Source organism: Antennarius striatus, chromosome 21 (assembly GCF_040054535.1).
Source record: "Antennarius striatus isolate MH-2024 chromosome 21, ASM4005453v1, whole genome shotgun sequence".
Lineage (NCBI taxonomy): Eukaryota > Metazoa > Chordata > Actinopteri > Lophiiformes > Antennariidae > Antennarius > Antennarius striatus.
In genome coordinates, this window is record NC_090796.1 from 16,692,474 (window position 1) to 16,711,144 (window position 18,671).

Here is an 18,671-nt window from a genome sequence, read left to right on the forward strand (position 1 = left end):
TTATTTTAGCTGTGCTTCCAGCGTTGAAGGTGATCCCAGGAGAATCTTTCAGATCTGTTAGGACAGGAACGGACGGTTTGTCTTCACTCAGCAGTTGGACGAGAAATGGTCATCTCAGCTTTTTTTTTTTATTATTCCAGCCTCTGTTTGTTCTTGCGAAGCAAACAGGAGATGCATGCAGAGCTACAAAAAGACATGAACTGGATTAGCATCCGTTTGTTCTGCTTTCTCCACTGTTTGGTGTAAAAATGGAATAAAATGATAGAAAATAATCAAGACAGTTCTGCCTCTAAAAAGTTTTTTTGTTTGATCAACGGCTGAAAAACACCAGACCTCACCATAATAAACTACCACTACATATCTGTGTGCCTCCACATTTGGTGTCCCCTCAAATCTCTCTGAACAGACAGGGGTGATACCAAAAACAGCACCAGGTATGACCTTACAGAGGAGAGGTGAGCTAGACGCTGAAGGGTTGCTTGTTTCGTCTTTAGGGTCATCAAGCAGAACGGGGACAAACTGGACCGAAGCATCTGATGTCCCTAAAGCAGAAAAATACCCCCATCCCCACCAGAACATCGCCTCCCCTCCCCAGAGACAGATTAAATAAACTCACCATCTTCTCAGAGTTTTGTTTTACCCATGAGCCCCAGGCTGGGAGATTACTCATGGAATTAAACTTCTTTTTCCTCATAGCTTCTCTACCCGGGAAAGCCTTTGATGGTGGAGCTGCTGTCTGTAACCCACATCCATTTTCTCTTATCATCATCATCATCTCTATCATCATCACGTCTCTCTTTTATTCCTAATTTCTCTCAATTATATAACCAAGGTGTCAAAAACCAGGATGGACTGGAGCAGATTTGAACGCCCCCCCCCCGCCCCCCCGCCTCCTGCCCACACATGAGGCCATATGTGATGCTGGACGGAGTTGGCATCGCATCTTTGTTGGTTTTTTTTTTTTAATGGTTGGTTGTCAAGGCAACGTGGCAGCGGTATATCTTCCATCCTCTGTCTGCTTGTGTGTCCTGGAAGAAAAAGGCCGAGAAAAGACAATGGGAATAAAAAAATAAATAAAATCACATCGGAAGACATGAAGACGGAAGCAGAGCTCAGATGATGGATTTCAGCAGAATGTAAGCTTTGAAGATTAGCACACGAACACACACACACACACACACACACACACACACACACACACACACACACACACACACATACACACGTGTGTGTGTGTGTGTGTGTGTGTGTGTTGAAGTTCCACCCTCCTCTGAACATCGAGGCGATCCCATCCCCTCTGCTAAGACAGTTGGTATGGAAACGGATCAGTCAAGCTCCAAATTTCACTGTTAACGTCTCATTACCAGCCGCTGCCGCCTTTTAATGTCACCTCGTCAGCCACACAGCAGCGAGGAACCCCATTATTGACCCAGATTGCTGCAGGGATGGGGAGGGACATGTGGATGGCTCGGCGAGCACAGTGGTACTCATCCCATTTGCTCGCATCCTCGCCTGTAATATTTCAATTTGCCCTGTTAGTTCATCCCACTTCCTTTACTTGGAAACTCATTATCGAGCTCCTTGAAGATGTCTTTACTGCCGCAGAGGAAGCATGACTGCAAGGCTTGTTTTGCATTTGAAGCAGACTTATCATTTCCTGAAAGGGAGATAACGCAGGGGGGGCCCCCAGAGGAGAGCTCAGGGTCCCGCTTCTATCATCTGGCATTTCCCAGCCAGTGAGATCAGAAAGAGAAAGGTAATACAGCATCAATAAAAACAGAAACGCCCTGGGTGTGAGTTTAGATGATGGTGGGGGTGGGGGGACACAAACAGAGTGTTTATTCCGCACAATAAAAGATCACAGCTATTTTATCACTCCGAGAAGCCGAATCCCCCGCAGAGCTTTTACTTCCTGACAGCCACAAAACAAAAAGGGAGAAGTGTAGACAGGGTGGAAATAGATGGATGGGAATAAAGGGAGTGAAAAGATGGTGAAGCACAAGAAAAGAGACAGAGCCCTGATGTCACATGACTGCCATTTTATATGAATTTAACAGAAAGAGAAAGGGAAAGGACTGGAAGGAGATAAAAGGATGAAGAGGTTCATATTACTCTTCACCATCCTCTCTAGAACAGTGTATCTAGAGGTGAAAACATCCTGGTGAATGTTTTCACCTCTTTTCACCTGATAAATGATAAGGTTTATTAATTCTCATTAAAAAGAAAAAAGGACTCCGTTTGGATGCATCATCGTGTCTTTGAACCACCAAATTCAGCCTAAATGAGGCGATGCTGCCACCTACTGGCGGAACAACTCACTGCAGCGATTTCTTTAAATTTGGGTAATATCAATGAAAACGGTTAGTATTGTATTTGGGGTGAATTTTATGGTTGTTTCAGGTTTTTGTTCGTTAAATCTATTGACTATTAAAGAGCCAAGAATCATTAAAAGAAAATATATAAAAATGGTGCGTTTGTCTTTATTTGGTTGGGTTTTCATTTCATAAACGAATGTAAAAACAAAAAACGAAACGAGTTGGAGTTGATTGTTCGTTTAAGAGAATTAAAAGTTTCGCGTTTTAAATAATAGCTTGTTATTATTTTATTGTTATTATTTTAAAAACAATAATTAATAAAAAATAATAATAACAATGTTTTTTTCTCTTCCGGGTACCGGATGTGATTTTTTATCTATAAAATAAGAGCATCAGACGCGAATGCCCGAATATCGGTAAAAAAGAGAATAGTTCCATGTTACCGGTATGTAACGGAACCTCAGCAACTCTAATTTTATTCTCAGATTTAAATACAACATTTTCATCCCAGCATCTGTTAACATTAAGTCAGTAACGTCAGAACTCAGTAGCGTGTTGGGTTTGGGTTTGCAGCGCCCCCGTGTGGTCACTGAGAGAAGCGTGTAATCAGTTTGACGGGGAAGTTCACTGAGGTCTATACCGGAAAAAGAAAGATCCGTGAATAGTTTGAGTAGAAATATGTCACGAATGAACTACACTGCAAAACATTTGGAGAATGCTATGTGATCTTTTACTTTTATTCCAAAGCTTTGAAACAGAATTTTTTGCCATCCGGTTCATTCCGAACAGAAACAGTATGACAACGTTTCGGGTTTAAGTTCCGTCCATTTATTGACGTTAATGAAAAGATTAAAACCCAGGTGGAAAACCAATTACCCACTACAATGACAACCTGGGTGTGTCCTGTCACCTCCTTTATAGTTATGATCCATTTAGTTCAGCTACGTGCATGTTTTTAGACCCACCAGACACGTGGGAAGCATGGAAATCCCTCACGGAGAGGTGAAATTGAATCAACCTTATTTCATGTTCGTTTGATGCTTTTATTTTGAGCGACCACCGGACATGAACATGTTGGTGACACCGCCCTCCTGTGGTCAATCTCCGTATTACATATTTTAACTCATAATAATTGGTTATTTGGATGCTTTTATTTTGAGAGACAATCGAAAATCATCATTCAGTACATCATTGATTACATACACCTATAAATATGTCGTGCCTACAGTGCCCTCCTGTGGTCAACGGCAGTATTACACACTTTAACTTAACTCAGTCTTACTGTGACATTGGAGTTTGTCTCCGAACCCAGACGAACAATCATCTACTTTATCCGTAGGAAAGGAAGAGAGAGGTAGGCTACTGCCAGTTAGCATTCGAGAAGTTTCATTGTTAAATAAATTTTGAGATAAGAACAGTTACATTAAAATCCTGATCAAATACTCAGATGACTCTTGATTGTAGGTTCCTGCTATGTTCCATGTCCTCCAGAGGGTGGCAGCAGAGCACCGCAGTATGGAGTTAGATTGGTTGTGATTTATTAATACATGTGACTGGATGTGGATGTTGAATGTGATTATTTTAGCCGTATAATGTTATTGTAATTTAACACAAACCACTACACGATCACTGTGAGTAACCTACAGCAGAGAGAAGCTGGCATGCTGTTGTTGGAGCCTGTGTCCCGACCAACACTGTTTATTCTTGATGGAGTGAGAGATCGATCAAAGATCCTTAACTCTCAAAACCCACAAAATTGAGGTTTTCGAGAGTTAAGGATCTTTGATCCATGTCTCACTCTGTGCGTAAAACAGGAAACCGTTTTCTGTCCTTGGTTAACGCCCTCTCTGTGTTCTTAACTCTACATCATTGATTGTTAATTATTGATTATTATTACAGTGCTAAAAGGACGTGTCCCCGTGTGTGTCCATGGCCCATAAATGGAAAATTATCATGATAACGTGCAACATTCTTGATTGTTGGATAGGTTAAACCAACAATTAAAGAATGTGACTCCTGAGGTGAACTGAAAAACGACAAATAAAACAAAAACACAAAGACAAAGACAAAAACTTCTAAATTAAAGAAAACGCAATGTTTGAACGTTCTTTTTGATTTTGAGTAGTGGATTAAACCGAACAAAGAATGCAGAATATATCTTTTAATGTTTGTCATTGTGATTGGATTCGTTTGTTCATCATTTGTTAAAAGGTTCCTGCTATGTTCCATGACCTCCAGAGGGTGGCAGCAGAGCACCGCAGTATGGAGTTAGGTTGGCTGTGATTTATTAATACATCTGACTGGATGTGGATGTTGAATGTGATTATTTTAGCCGTATAATGTTATTGTAATTAAACACAAACCACTACACGATCACTGTGAGTAACCTACAGCAGAGAGAAACTGGCATGCTGTTGTTGGAGCCTGTGTCCCGACCAACACTGTTTATTGTTGATGGAGTGAGAGATCGATCAAAGATCCTTAACTCTCAAAACCCACAAAATTGAGGTTTTCGAGAGTTAAGGATCTTTGATCGATATCTCACTCTGTGTGTGAAAGGAGAAACAGTTTCGTATCCGTTGTTAACGCCCTCTCCGTGGTCGTAACTCTCCATCATTGATTATTGATTATTATTACGGTGCTAAGAGGACGTGTCCCCGTGTGTGTCCGTGGCCCACCTGACTGAGAAACCTGGTCCAGCAGTGTGTTTTCTATTTATCACATTACAGGTTGTTCTTCCCAAAAACTTGATCCTACCTTTTTGCTACTATTTCCTCATCTAACCTTCATTGGTTGGTGGCGGCTATAATGACAGAAGTTGTTTCTTCCAACATTCTTAACTTTACTTTGTAGTAACCGGTTCACACCTTTTCTCCACATTTATTTGTCTTCATCATTTAGGAAACAGCCTAAAAAATAATGGGAGGAGTGGGATTTGAACCTAAAACACCTGAACACCTGCTCAGCACCTTATCAGGTTGAGCTACCTGAATCAACACGCAAAATGTAGTTGGATGTTGTATTTACGATTTAAAACACAGAAATTCTAAAGGTAGAAGCTGGGATTTGAACCTATAACCTCAGACCTCTGACTCCTTACCTCATTTCACTGAGCTAAACCTTCCACTGCTGTGACTTCTTTTGGAACTTGTATTTATGGGGTTCACATTTTTATGAAGTCTTTACTTTTATCGTGAAAATTGAATCAAATCTATTTCATGTTCGTTTGATGCTTTCATTTTGAGCGACCACCGGACATGAACATATTGGTGACACCGCCCTCCTGTGGTCAATCTCAATATTACATATTTTAACTCATAATAATTGGTTATTTGGATGCTTTTATTTTGAGAGACAATCGAAAATCATCATTCAGTACATCATTGATTACATACACCTATAAATATGTCGTGCCTACAGTGCCCTCCTGTGGTCAACGGCAGTATTACACACTTTAACTTAACTCAGTCTTACTGTGACTTTGGAGTTTGTCTCCGAACCCAGACGAACAATCATCTACTTTATCCGTAGGAAAGGAAGAGAGAGGTAGGCTACTGCTAGTTAGCATTTCCAGAAGTTTCATGGTTAAATAAAATTTGAGATAAGAACAGTTACATTAAAATCCTGATCAAATACTCAGATGACTCTTGATTGTAGGTTCCTGCTATGTTCCATGTCCTCCAGAGGGTGGCAGCAGAGCACCGCAGTATGGAGTTAGATTGGCTGTGATTTATTAATACATGTGACTGGATGTGGATGTTGAATGTGATTATTTTAGCCGTGTAATGTTATTGTAATTAAACACAAACCACTGCACGATCACTGTGAGTAACCTACAGCAGAGAGAAGCTGGCATGCTGTTGTTGGAGCCTGTGTCCCGACCAACACTGTTTATTGTTGATGGAGTGAGAGATCGATCAAAGATCCTTAACTCTCAAAACCCACAAAATTGAGGTATTCGAGAGTTAAGAATCTTTGATCGATATCTCACTCTGTACGTAAAACGGGAAACCGCTGTCTGTCCTTCGTTAACGCCCTCTCTGTGTTTGTAACTCTCCATCATTGATAGTTAATTATTGATTATCGTTACAGTGCTAAGAGGACGTGTCCCCGTGTGTGTCCATGGCCCATAAATGGAGAATTATCATGATAACGTGCAACATTCTAGATTGTTGGATAGGTTAAACCAACAATTAAAGAATGTGACTCCTGAGGTGAACTGAAAAACGACAAATAAAACAAAAACACAAAGACAAAGACAAAAACCTCTAAATTAAAGAAAATGCTATGTTTGAACGTTCTTTTTGATTTTGAGCAGTGGATTTAACCGAAACAAAGAATGCAGAATATATCGTTTAATGTTTGTCATTGTGATTGGATTCGTTTGTTCATCATTTGTTAAAAGGTTCCTGCTATGTTCCATGACCTCCAGAGGGTGGCAGCAGAGCACCGCAGTATGGAGTTAGGTTGGCTGTGATTTATTAATACATCTGACTGGATGTGAATGTTGAATGTGATTATTTTAGCCGTATAATATTATTGTAATTAAACACAAACCACTACACGATCACGGTGAGTAACCTACAGCAGAGAGAAGCTGGCATGCTGTTGTTGGAGCCTGTGTCCCGACCAACACTGTTTATTGTTGATGGAGTGAGAGATCGATCAAAGATCCTTAACTCTCAAAACCCACAAAAATGAGGCTTTTGAGAGTTAAGGATCTTTGATCCATATCTCACTCTGTGTGTAAAAGGAGAAAACGTTTCCTATCCGTTGTTAACGCCCTCTCCGTGGTCGTAACTCTCCATCATTGATTATTGATTGTTATTACGGTGCTAAGAGGACGTGTCCCCGTGTGTGTCCATGGCCCACCTGACTGAGAAACCTGGTCCAGCAGTGTGTTTTCTATTTCTCACATTACAGGTTGTTCTTCCCCAAAACTTGATCCTACCTTTTTGCTGCTATTTCCTCATCTGACCTTCACTGGTTGGTGGCGGCTATAATGACAGAAGTTGTTTCTTCCAACATTCTTAACTTTACGTTGTAGTAACAGGTTCCTTCACACTCACACCTTTTCTTTGTTATTTAGGAAACAGCTGAAAAAAATAATGGGAGGAGTGGGATTTGAACCTATAATGTGTGAACACCTGTTCAACACTGTAACAGGCTGAGCTACCTGACAACACACAGAAAGTAGTTGGATGTTGTATTTATTATTCACAAAACTGTGGAGAAAACCTAAAGGCAGAAGCTGGGATTTGAACCCATAACCACAGATCAGAGTTTCTCCTCTCATCTCTCTGAGCTAAACCTTCCTCTGCCCTGATTTGGTTTGGAACTTGTATTTATGGGGTTCACAGCCCTGAAGAGGGACCAGAATATCACGACATCAAGACTCTTCTTCATCCTCACTGTGAAGGAAGAAATGGAACGCGTCCCAAAGTAAAACAGGTGGAGGAAACACGACCAAAATGTTTATGTAACCAGGTTGAGAACCAATTCCCCACTACAATGACCCCCTGGGTGTGTCCCCTCACCCTCCTTCATACCGATGATCGATTTAACTCAGCTATGTGCATGTTTTCAGACCCACCAGACAGTGGACACTTTGACTGGACTAACTTCTGCTTTATTTGAAAATGTTTGAACATTCTTCTTTGTTTTGACCCGTAGGTTTAACCCCTTAATTTGAACACTTCTATACAAGAATCTAACAGATTTGGACACTTTATGAATCTCCTCTCTAAAAACTCCCTACACCTCTTTATTTGGACGGTAACAAACGTTCAAAAAGGATGTAAAAACATTAAAACTCGTCACCAGTTTTTGGTCGTACTTTTCTGGGGAAATTGAACCCAATATATTTCCTGCCCCCCCGACGCGCGGCAGCGGATAAATTCGGTTGTGAAAATGAATGAATGAATGAATATTTCCTGTTCGTTTGATGCTTTTATTTTGAGAGACCACCGGACATGAACACATATTAGTGACGCTGCCCTCCTGTGGTCAGTAGCCGTATTACACATTTTAATTTTACTCAGTTTTTGTTTCCAAACCCAGACGAACAATCATCTACTTTACCTTTAGGGAACCGTAACGACAAGGGGAGTGGGCTAATGCTAGTTAGCATTTCAAGCAGTTTTAAGATTCTATACATTTCAAATAGTAAGACATGTTAAACTCCATTGCTGATAAAATATCCAGAAGGCTCTTGACGGTAAATGCCTTTGATCCCTCTTGTGGCCAAAGTGAGGAACTGCAAATGCTTTATTTTCATTTGCTGCAGATGTAACACGATGTCAATGCGTCGTGATTATGATTATTTTAGCCGTATAATGTTATTGTAATTAAACACAAACCACTACACGATCACTGTGAGTAACCTACAGCAGAGAGAAGCTGGCATGCTGTTGTTGGAGCCTGTGTCCCGACCAACACTGTTTATTCTTGATGGAGTGAGAGATCGATCAAAGATCCTTAACTCTCAAAACCCACAAAATTGAAGCTTTCGAGAGTTAAGGATCTTTGATCGATATCTCACTCTGTGTGTAAAAGGAGAAACCGTTTCCTATCCGTTGTTAACGCCCTCTCTGTGTTCGGAACTCTCCATCATTGATAGTTAATTATTGATTATTATTACAGTGCTAAGAGGACGTGTCCCCGTGTGTGTCAATGGCCCATAAATGGAAAATTATCATGATATAGTGCAACATTCTAGATTGTTGGACAGTTTAAACCAACAATTAAAGGATGTGACTCCTGAGGTGAACTGAAAAACCAAAAAGAACACAGAAACACAAAGACAAAGACAAAAAAAAACACAAAATTAAAAAAAAAAAAGATAATACAAGCAAAAGAAGACGTGCATGCTGAACTCATATCCGAGCCCTGACATCGGGTAAATGTACTCAAACCCACTTCCTGCTCCTGTGGCCATACTGAGTAACTACAACAGTAACAATACATAGCTATATGCAATGGAATTAACACAAGTACCGGTATGCTTTAAGTACAACATCACCACAGGCCTTAAGACAAACATCAAAGTCAAAGTCAACTTTATTGTCAAATGCACGACATACAGCACAGATGAAATTACAGTCCTCTCAGACCCACAGGCAGTAAAAAACACGAAAGAACCGTAATAGTAACGTTAAATGTCTTAGCTTTATATCTGTTAAACTGTTCTGTGGAAAACCACACGACAGTTATTTCGGGAGACGTGTCAATAATGTTATTCTACGTTCTTGAAGGATTTTCAATGGTGATCCCCTCTAGTGGACGTAGTGGGTAACTACAAAAACATTGACATAAAGTTAGACGTCGTTACATTGTCAGTAGCTTCCGGTTGCGACTATCAAAATCATTTTAATCGACGGAACTAATGCGTGTTTACCACCCATGTCAAAACACATCATCTTGACATTTCATGATGATTTCACGATTTTATATTTCATATAAGATTTCAGCTCACCTTGAATGTAGAATATGTCCTGAAATGTTCGTCATTGTGATCGGATTTGTTTGTTCATCATGTTAAAAGGTTCCTGCTATGTTCCATGACCTCCAGAGGGTGGCAGCAGAGCACCGCAGTATGGAGTTAGATTGGCTGTGCTTTATTAATACATCTGACTGGATGTGGATGTTGAATGTGATTATTTTAGCCGTATAATGTTATTGTAATTAAACACAAACCACTACACGATCACTGTGAGTAACCTACAGCAGAGAGAAGCTGGCATGCTGTTGTTGGAGCCTGTGTCCCGACCAACACTGTTTATTCTTGATGGAGTGAGAGATCGATCAAAGATCCTTAACTCTCAAAACCCACAAAATTGAGGTTTTCGAGAGTTAAGGATCTTTGATCGATATCTCACTCTGTGTGTAAAAGGAGAAACCGTTTCCTATCCGTTGTTAACGCCCCCTCTGTGGTCGTAACTCTCCATCATTGATTATTGATTATTATTACGGTGCTAAGAGGACGTGTCCCCGTGTGTGTCCGTGTTTTCTATTTATCACATTACAGGTTGTTCTTCCCAAAAACTTGGTCCTACCTTTTTGCTGCTATTTCCTCATCTGACCTTCACTGGTTGGTGGCGGCTATAATGACAGAAGTTGTTTCTTCCAACATTCTTAACTTTACTTTGTATTAACAGGTTCCTTCACACTCACACCTTTTCTCCACATGTATTTGTCTTCATCATTTAGGAAACAGCCTAAAAAATAATGGGAGGAGTGGGATTTGAACCTAAAATATCTGAACACCTGTTCAGCACCTTATCAGGTTGAGCTACCTGAGTCCACACACAGAAAACAGTCGGATGTTGTATTTATTATTTAAAACACTCTGGAGAAATTCTAAAGGTAGAAGTTGGGATTTGAACCTATAACCTCAGACCTCGGAATCCTTACCTCATTTCACTGAGCTAAACCTTCCACTGCTAAGAGGACGTGTACCCCGTGTGTGTCCATGGCCCATAAATGGAGAATTATGATAACGTGCAACATTCTTCATTGTTGGATAGGTTAAACCAACAATTAAAGGATGTGACTCCTGAGGTGAACTCAAAAACCAAGAAGAACACAAAACCACAAAGACAAAAACAAATAAACACAACAATTTTTTAAATAAAGACAATACAAGCAAAATTAGACGTGCATGCTGAATTCATATCCGAGCCCTGACATCGGGTAAATGTACTCAAACCCACTTCCTGCTCCTGTGGCCATACTGAGTAACTACAACAGTAACAATACATAGCTATATGCAATGGAATTAACACAAGTACCGGTATGCTTTAAGTACAACATCACCACAAGCCTTAAGACAAACATCAAAGTCAAAATCAACTTTATTGTCAAATGCACGACATACAGCACAGATGAAATTACAGTCCTCTCAGACCCACAGGCAGTAAAAAACACGAAAGAACCGTAATAGTAACGTTAAATGTCTTAGCTTTATATCTGTTAAACTGTTCTGTGGAAAACCACACGACAATTATTTCGGAAGACGTGTCAATAATGTTATTCTACGTTCTTGAAGGATTTTCAATGGTGATGCCCTCTAGTGGACGTAGTGGGTAACTACAAAAACATTGACATAAAGTTAGACGTCGTTACATTGTCAGTAGCTTCCGGTTGCGACTATCAAAATAATTTTAATCGACGGAACTAATGCGTGTTTACCACCCATGTCAAAACACATCATCTTGACATTTCATGATGATTTCACGATTTTATATTTCATATAAGATTTCAGCTCACCTTGAATGTAGAATATGTCCTGAAATGTTCGTCATTGTGATCGGATTTGTTTGTTCATCATGTTAAAAGGTTCCTGCTATGTTCCATGACCTCCAGAGGGTGGCAGCAGAGCACCGCAGCATGGAGTTAGGTTGGCTGTGATTTATTAATACATCTGACTGGATGTGGATGTTGAATGTGATTATTTTAGCCGTATAATGTTATTGTAATTAAACACAAACCACTACACGATCACTGTGAGTAACCTACAGCAGAGAGAAGCTGGCATGCTGTTGTTGGAGCCTGTGTCCCGACCAACACAGTTTATTCTTGATTGAGTGAGAGATCGATCAAAGATCCTTAACTCTCAAAACCCACAAAATTGAGGTTTTCGAGAGTTAAGGATCTTTGATCGATATCTCACTCTGTGTGTAAAAGGAGAAACCGTTTCCTGTCCGTTGTTAACGCCCTCTCTGTGGTCGTAACTCTCCATCATTGATTATTGATTATTATTACAGTGCTAAGAGGACGTGTCCCCGTGTGTTTCCGTGGCCCACCTGACTGAGAAACCTGGTCCAGCAGTGTGTTTTCTATTTATCACATTACAGGTTGTTATTCCCAAAAACTTGGTCCTACCTTTTTGCTGCTATTTCCTCATCTGACCTTCACTGGTTGGTGGCGGCTATAATGACAGAAGTTTTTTCTTCCAACATTCTTAACTTTACTTTGTATTAACAGGTGCCTTCACACTCACACCTTTTCTCCACATGTATTTGTCTTCATCATTTAGGAAACAGCCTAAAAAATAATGGGAGGAGTGGGAGTTGAACCTAAAATACCTGAACACCTGCTCAGCACCTTATCAGGTTGAGCTACCTGAGTCCACACGCAGAAAATAGTTGGATGTTGTATTTATTATTTAAAACACTCTGGAAAAATTCTTAAGGTAGAAGCTGGGATTTGAACCTATAACCTCAGACCTCTGACTCCTTACCTCACTGAGCTAAACCTTCCACTATTGTGACTTCTTTTGGAACTTGTATTTATGGGGTTCACATATTTATGAGGTCGTACTTTTATCGTGAAAATTGAATCAAATCTATTTCATGTTCGTTTGATGCTTTTATTTTGAGCGACCAACGGACATGAACATGTTGGTGACACCGCCCTCCTGTGGTTAATCTCCGTATTACATATTTTAACTCATAATAATTGGTCATTTGGATGCTTTTATTTTGAGAGACAATCGAAAATCATCATTCGGTATCTCATTGATTACATACACCTATAAATATGTCGTGCCTACAAGTGCCCTCCTGTGGTCAAGGGGAGTATTAGACACTTTAATTTAACTCAGTCTTACTGTGACATTGGAGTTTGTCTCCCAACCCAGACAAACAATCAATGTTTGAACGTTATTTTTGGACTGGAGCAGTGGATTTAACCGAACAAAGAATGCAGAATATGTCGTTTAATGTTCGTCATTGTGATTGGATTCGTTTGTTCATCATTTGTTGGAGGGTTCCTGCTATGTTCCATGACCTCCAGAGGGTGGCAGCAGAGCACCGCAGTATGGAGTTAGGTTGGCTGTGATTTATTAATACATCTGACTGGATGTGGATGTTGAATGTGATTATTTTAGCCGTATAATGTTATTGTAATTAAACACAAACCACTACACGATCACTGTGAGTAACCTACAGCAGAGAGAAGCTGGCATGCTGTTGTTGGAGCCTGTGTCCCGACCAACACTGTTTATTGTTGATGGAGTGAGAGATCGATCAAAGATCCTTAACTCTCAAAACCCACAAAATTGAGGTTTTCGAGAGTTAAGGATCTTTGATCGATGTCTCACTCTGTGTGTAAAAGCAGAAACCGTTTCCTATCCGTTGTTAACGCCCTCTCTGTGGTCGTAACTCTCCATCATTGATTATTGATTATTATTACAGTGCTAAGAGGACGTGTCCCCGTGTGTGTCCGTGGCCCACCTGACTGAGAAACCTGGTCCAGCAGTGTGTTTTCTATTTATCACATTACAGGTTGTTATTCCCAAAAACTTGGTCCTACCTTTTTGCTGCTATTTCCTCATCTGACCTTCACTGGTTGGTGGCGGCTATAATGACAGAAGTTGTTTCTTCCAACATTCTTAACTTTACTTTGTAGTAACAGGTTCCTTCACACTCACACCTTTTCTCCACATGTATTTGTCTTCATCATTTAGGAAACAGCCTAAAAAATAATGGGAGGAGTAGGATTTGAACCTAAAATACCTGAACACCTGCTCAGCACCTTATCAGGTTGAGCTACCTGAAACAACACACAGAAAATAGTTGGATGTTGTATTTACTATTTAAAACACTCTGGAGAAAATCTAAAAGCAGAAGCTGGGATTTGAACCTATGACCCCAGATCTCTGTGCTGCCATCTCATCTCTCTGAGCTAACCCTCCAGCTCTTCAAGCTTTTTGGGAACTTGTATTGATCGGGTTCGCAGCACCGAGGAGGAACCTGAGAACATTTGACCCTATATTATATATGATATGTCGGAGGAAATAAAATGAATAAACTTTATTAAAAACACTTTAATCAACAAGACGTTCTTGACAGAAGGTGCTGGTTCAGTTTAGTGAAACACAAAAGTCACAGCTGGAATAAATCGGCTGAACAGGAAGTGTTACCCGTGGCGTGGGAAAAGTCTCTTGTCCCCTTAAAGGCGTTGAGTTTTGTCCCTGAGAGAGAACGGAACCGGCGCCCCCCCCTCACAGCTCCTCGTGCCTCGTGTGTTCACGCTCCCGGTCCTCGTCCACTTTCAGTTTGAGCTCGTCCGCCGTGATCACGCCGTCTTTGTTTCGGTCCTGGTTGGTGAACATGTCGATGATGATATCATCCACTGTCTGGCCGGGCTTTACGCGACCTTTGCCCTCTGCGACCTGCAGCTTGATGAAGTCCCCAAACTGAAACATGCGGAGATAAACAAACAAACAAATAAACAAAACATCTGATGAAACAATGATGTCATCAAAGAATCGGTCTCGATGCTGATTTAAGATCCGGAAAACACACTTCATCCATCCATCCATCAATTATCCATCCGTCCATCATGCATCCATCCATCCATCCATCCATCCATCCATCCATCCTCTTGTAGACCAGACGACTCTGGTTGTCCGGAGTCTATCCCAGGTGACGGTGGGCGGGAGGCGGGGTACACCCCATCGGCTCACACCAAACTGTGTTGACCGGACGTCAAACTGCCACCTGCCCCCCCCTGTGTTAGGGGCACACCGTCTGATCTGGGGGGTCCACCACACTGGTCCTACCTCCTCCTGGGGCACCTCCTGGTTCTGGTTGGTGTCCAGGGCCTCGAACAGGTCGGGGGGGCTCTCCTGCAGCCAAACGAACAGGTAGCCGGGCGGGACCCCCTTCTCAAAGCTGACCAGCTCGATGTCGAAGACCAGGACGGCGCTGCTGGGCACGCCGGTGGCTGGAGAGACGGAACACAACGTCAAGCGCCGCTCCTTTAAGGGGACAGGGGCGGGGGCGTCATTTCCTTTTCACTCACCTCCTCGCTCTCCGTGACCCAGGTGAGGCGGGACCGTCACCACCCTCCTCTCGCCGCGACACATCCCCCGCAGCCCCTCGTCCAGCCCGTCGATCACCTTGTCGGCGCCGAGCACGGCATCCTGCATCGACTCGTAGTCGTGTCTGAAACAGACCGTCATGTGATGCGTGAAGGTTTCACGGGATGACCTGGAGGAAGCGGCGGACGGGCGCCTGACTCACGAGGAGAAGAGTGGCGTGCCGTCCACCAGCGTGCAGTTGTAGTGGTAGCGCACGAGGTCGTTGACCTCCGTGGTCTCGTTGCAGCCCTCGGGTCGGTGCGTGACCCGGACGTCCACGGCGTCGCTGGGGTTGTGGAAGTCGATGACGTGAATGTCGAACACCAGCACAGTCGAGGGGGGGATGACATCACCTGGAGCCGAAACATCATCATCATCATCATCATCATATTGTGCCTTCATCGCCATGACAATGAGGATGAGAAGATGACGTCCTGGAGCTTCACAGTAAAACAGAACTGATCTCCTGAATGATGCTGCTGCTGATGTCATCGTATGTGTGATGTCATCACGCAGACACTCACCTACTCCTTGCTCCCCATACGCCAGGTGTGGGGGGATGATGACCCGCCTCCTCTCGCCGCTGCAGACCCCCAGCAGACCCTGGTCCATACCCGGAATCACGTAGCCCATCCCGATGTAGGTGTTGTAGGTGGAGTTCCTCTGGTAGCTGAAACACACCAGGATCAGGATCCGGATCAAGATCAGGATCAGGATCAGGATCAGGAAAAGGGTCACGATCAGAATCAGAATCAGGATCAATATCAAGATCAGGATCAAGATCAGGATCATGATCAGAGGGTCTGACTGAACCGTCATGTGACCTGAGCTCACCTGGTGTCAAAGGTGACCCCGTTCAGGAAGGTGCCGTTGTAATGGTACCGGATGTAATCCCCGACCACGGTCCGGCGGGGGCACGACCCCGGCACCACCTGGTCCTGCACGGTGATGTTGTCCTTGGGGTTGTGAAGGTCGACCAGCAGGACGTCAAACACCAGCGTCGCCTGGGGGGGGATCTCTGTACCTGAGAGCGGAGAAGAACGTCACACCTGCACACCCAGCCAGGGGGGGCGGAGCCAACTTCATTTGGAATGTTTACCTGAACCTTTCTCGCCGTAGGCCTTGAAGGGCGGGATGACGATGTGCCGGATCTCCCCCACGCACATCCCCAGCAGACCCTCGTCCATGCCTTTGACCAGCCAGCCCTCCCCCACCAGCGAGTCGTGGGTCTGCTTCCTGGCGTAGCTACGTAGGGCTCATACAAGCGCAAAGTCAGACACAAAACACACCTGGACGACAGTACAGACACACACAGGAGCCGTCACTCAGACATGGTGTCAGCCAGCGACTTGGGTCAAAGGTCAACAAGGTGACAGGAAACCAATCGGACGTCACCTGGAGTCGAAGACGCTGCCGTTGAGCAGCGAGCCGTTGAAGTGGTAGCGAACGAAGTCGGTACGAACCACCGAGCGTCTGCAGTCTCTGGGCGTGGACACGGTTCTGGTGACCACCAGGTCGGCTTTGTTCCACACGTCCAGCAGGTGGACGTCAAACACCAGCGTGGCGTCAGGAGGAACCACGTCACCTGTGGACACGGGGGGTGACACCTGTCGCCTGCTAGCTCAACAACTAACCCACAGCTTCTGTTGGGTCACATGGTTCTGCCTCTGATGCCAACAGGAAGCCCATCTATTAAATTTATTTTAATTTGATTTGTTTATTTGCAGTGCGTCCCCGTTCTTTACGGTTAATGCATTCCAGGAACCACACACAATACAGGAATCCACAATCAAGATTATTTCTATTCAAATATTGATCTATTTATCTTATTATTTAAACATTTAAACGTCTCCTGATGGAGAACTAGAAGAATTCAGAGAAAAAAAAAAGATGAAACTTCCATAAAAAAATTATAATTTCCAGAAATCTTAATTAGGAGGAAAACATCCCATCAGAACCAGACCCAACAGACAGAAGTTATTCTCATATTATTTCAGCTTTACTCTTCCTATAAAATCAGATCTAAACGTTTGAGTTTTAAACCCCCCGGATCCGGATCCGTAGGGGGGTTCCTGCTGGACCGGGTCCGACCCGGTTACCTGCTCCGGTGCTTCCGTAGGCCAGGTGCGGCGGGATGGTGACCCTCCGGCGCTCGTTCACGCACATCCCCTGCAGCCCGGTGTCCATGCCGGCGAGCAGCCTCCCCTCCCCGAGGAGACCCACTTTAGCGGCTCCCCTCTGGTGGCTGAGAGGGAGGACACGTCAGGAGGAGGAGGAGGAAGAGGAGGAGGCCTACATCTGCAGGAAAACTCCAAATCCAAGCTGAAGGAGCAAAAGTTAAAAGTTCGCTCACACCGACTCACCTGGAGTCAAACGTTTCCCCGCCGACCAGCGTGGCGTTGTAGTGGTACCGGACGAAGTCCCCGGTCCGGGCCGCCCTGACGCACACCGGCGGGGTGAAGCTCCGGTCCACGACTACATCTCCTAACACGGGGCTGGGGTTACACCCCACGGAACACCACGTAGCGACCAGCAGAACCGACACGAAGCAGCAGAGGAACATCTTCTAGATTCTAATCAATAAGCAATGATCGATGAGAGGCGCGCAGAGGTTTTTACGCAGCGTCTTTACGCACCGGGGACGTCCAGGGGATGAGGAGCGCGGCTGTAGACGTGGACAGACTCCAGGGTGATGAAGGGGGGAAGGAGAGACTTCCTTTAAGCACCAAAGTAAAACATCTGGAGGTACAGCACAAGGAAGTGGAGCTCTTTCAAAATAAAACGGGCCGGGACTGGATGCGTTTAGGTCACAACTAACTTAAACTAGAACAGCAACTAGTTTAAGACATCAGAGACTAGAGATAACCTTAATCTGAGACAGGATTAACACACACCCAGCTCCAATAAAGTACTTCACCTTCCACCAAAAGACAAAACAAGCGCTGCTCAAGTTGTGCTTTTATTTTGAAAGAGACACACCGGTAGGTGTCTGGCGGTGCGTGAATCGATCCGTTCCGTTCAGGTCACGGCCTTTAGATTCCCGTCACCTCTGGACACGTGACACAGCACAACCCGTTTGTTTGTTTGTTTTCCTCGTTCGTTGTTTACTTTATTTTGAAATCCAGCCGCCTCACACCGGGAGACCCACTTCCGGGTCAGAGCACAACGTCAGAGGTCCTTCACTCACGTCGTTCAAAAAGAAAGATGTTAATGAAACTTTGTCAAATGGATCATTTCAGCCATCCAGGACCAGAGTGAACCCCAGTACCGGTCCCAGTCCCAGAGGACCAGTACCAGGCCTGTTCTCCTGTTCTAGTACCGTAGGACTAGGACAGGTACTGGAGGTTGCCACAGAAACAGATCAGCGTCAGGACGACTGCACGGTTACTCAGATATGTTTTATTTCCTAATACAGCAGCAGAGTATTTACACTGAAAGCGAACACCGCCACTTCCTGCAGGACTTCCTGTGTGTGTGACGTCATAAACAGT

At 43.6% G+C, this 18,671-nt stretch overlaps 1 protein-coding gene across 1 annotated transcript; it reads right to left on the reverse strand.

Moving 5' to 3' along the window:
• Positions 1-14,113: 14,113 nt before the first annotated feature.
• Positions 14,114-17,893, reverse strand: fkbp10b (FKBP prolyl isomerase 10b). Its single transcript, XM_068304976.1, has 10 exons — positions 17,544-17,893; positions 17,280-17,425; positions 16,576-16,765; positions 16,280-16,425; positions 16,015-16,204; positions 15,705-15,850; positions 15,344-15,533; positions 15,123-15,265; positions 14,881-15,044; positions 14,114-14,514 (listed from the first exon to the last, which is right to left on the reverse strand). The coding sequence occupies exons 1-10, from the start codon at positions 17,741-17,743 to the stop codon at positions 14,320-14,322; spliced, it is 1,710 nt and encodes a 569-aa protein (XP_068161077.1). The 5' UTR covers positions 17,744-17,893; the 3' UTR covers positions 14,114-14,319.
• Between the last annotated feature and the right edge of the window lie 778 nt (positions 17,894-18,671).

Excerpts from the sequence above, each read along its gene's own strand:
- fkbp10b (XM_068304976.1), bottom strand. The coding sequence starts at position 17,743 with ATGTTCCTCTGCTGCTTCGTGTCGGTTCTGCTGGTCGCTACGTGGTGT. Across the intron at positions 17,426-17,543 it reads GGGGAAACGTTTGACTCCAG|CCACCAGAGGGGAGCCGCTA; the intron begins GTGAGTCGGTGT and ends CCTCCCTCTCAG. Across the intron at positions 16,766-17,279 it reads CTACGGAAGCACCGGAGCAG|GTGACGTGGTTCCTCCTGAC; the intron begins GTAACCGGGTCG and ends CCGTGTCCACAG.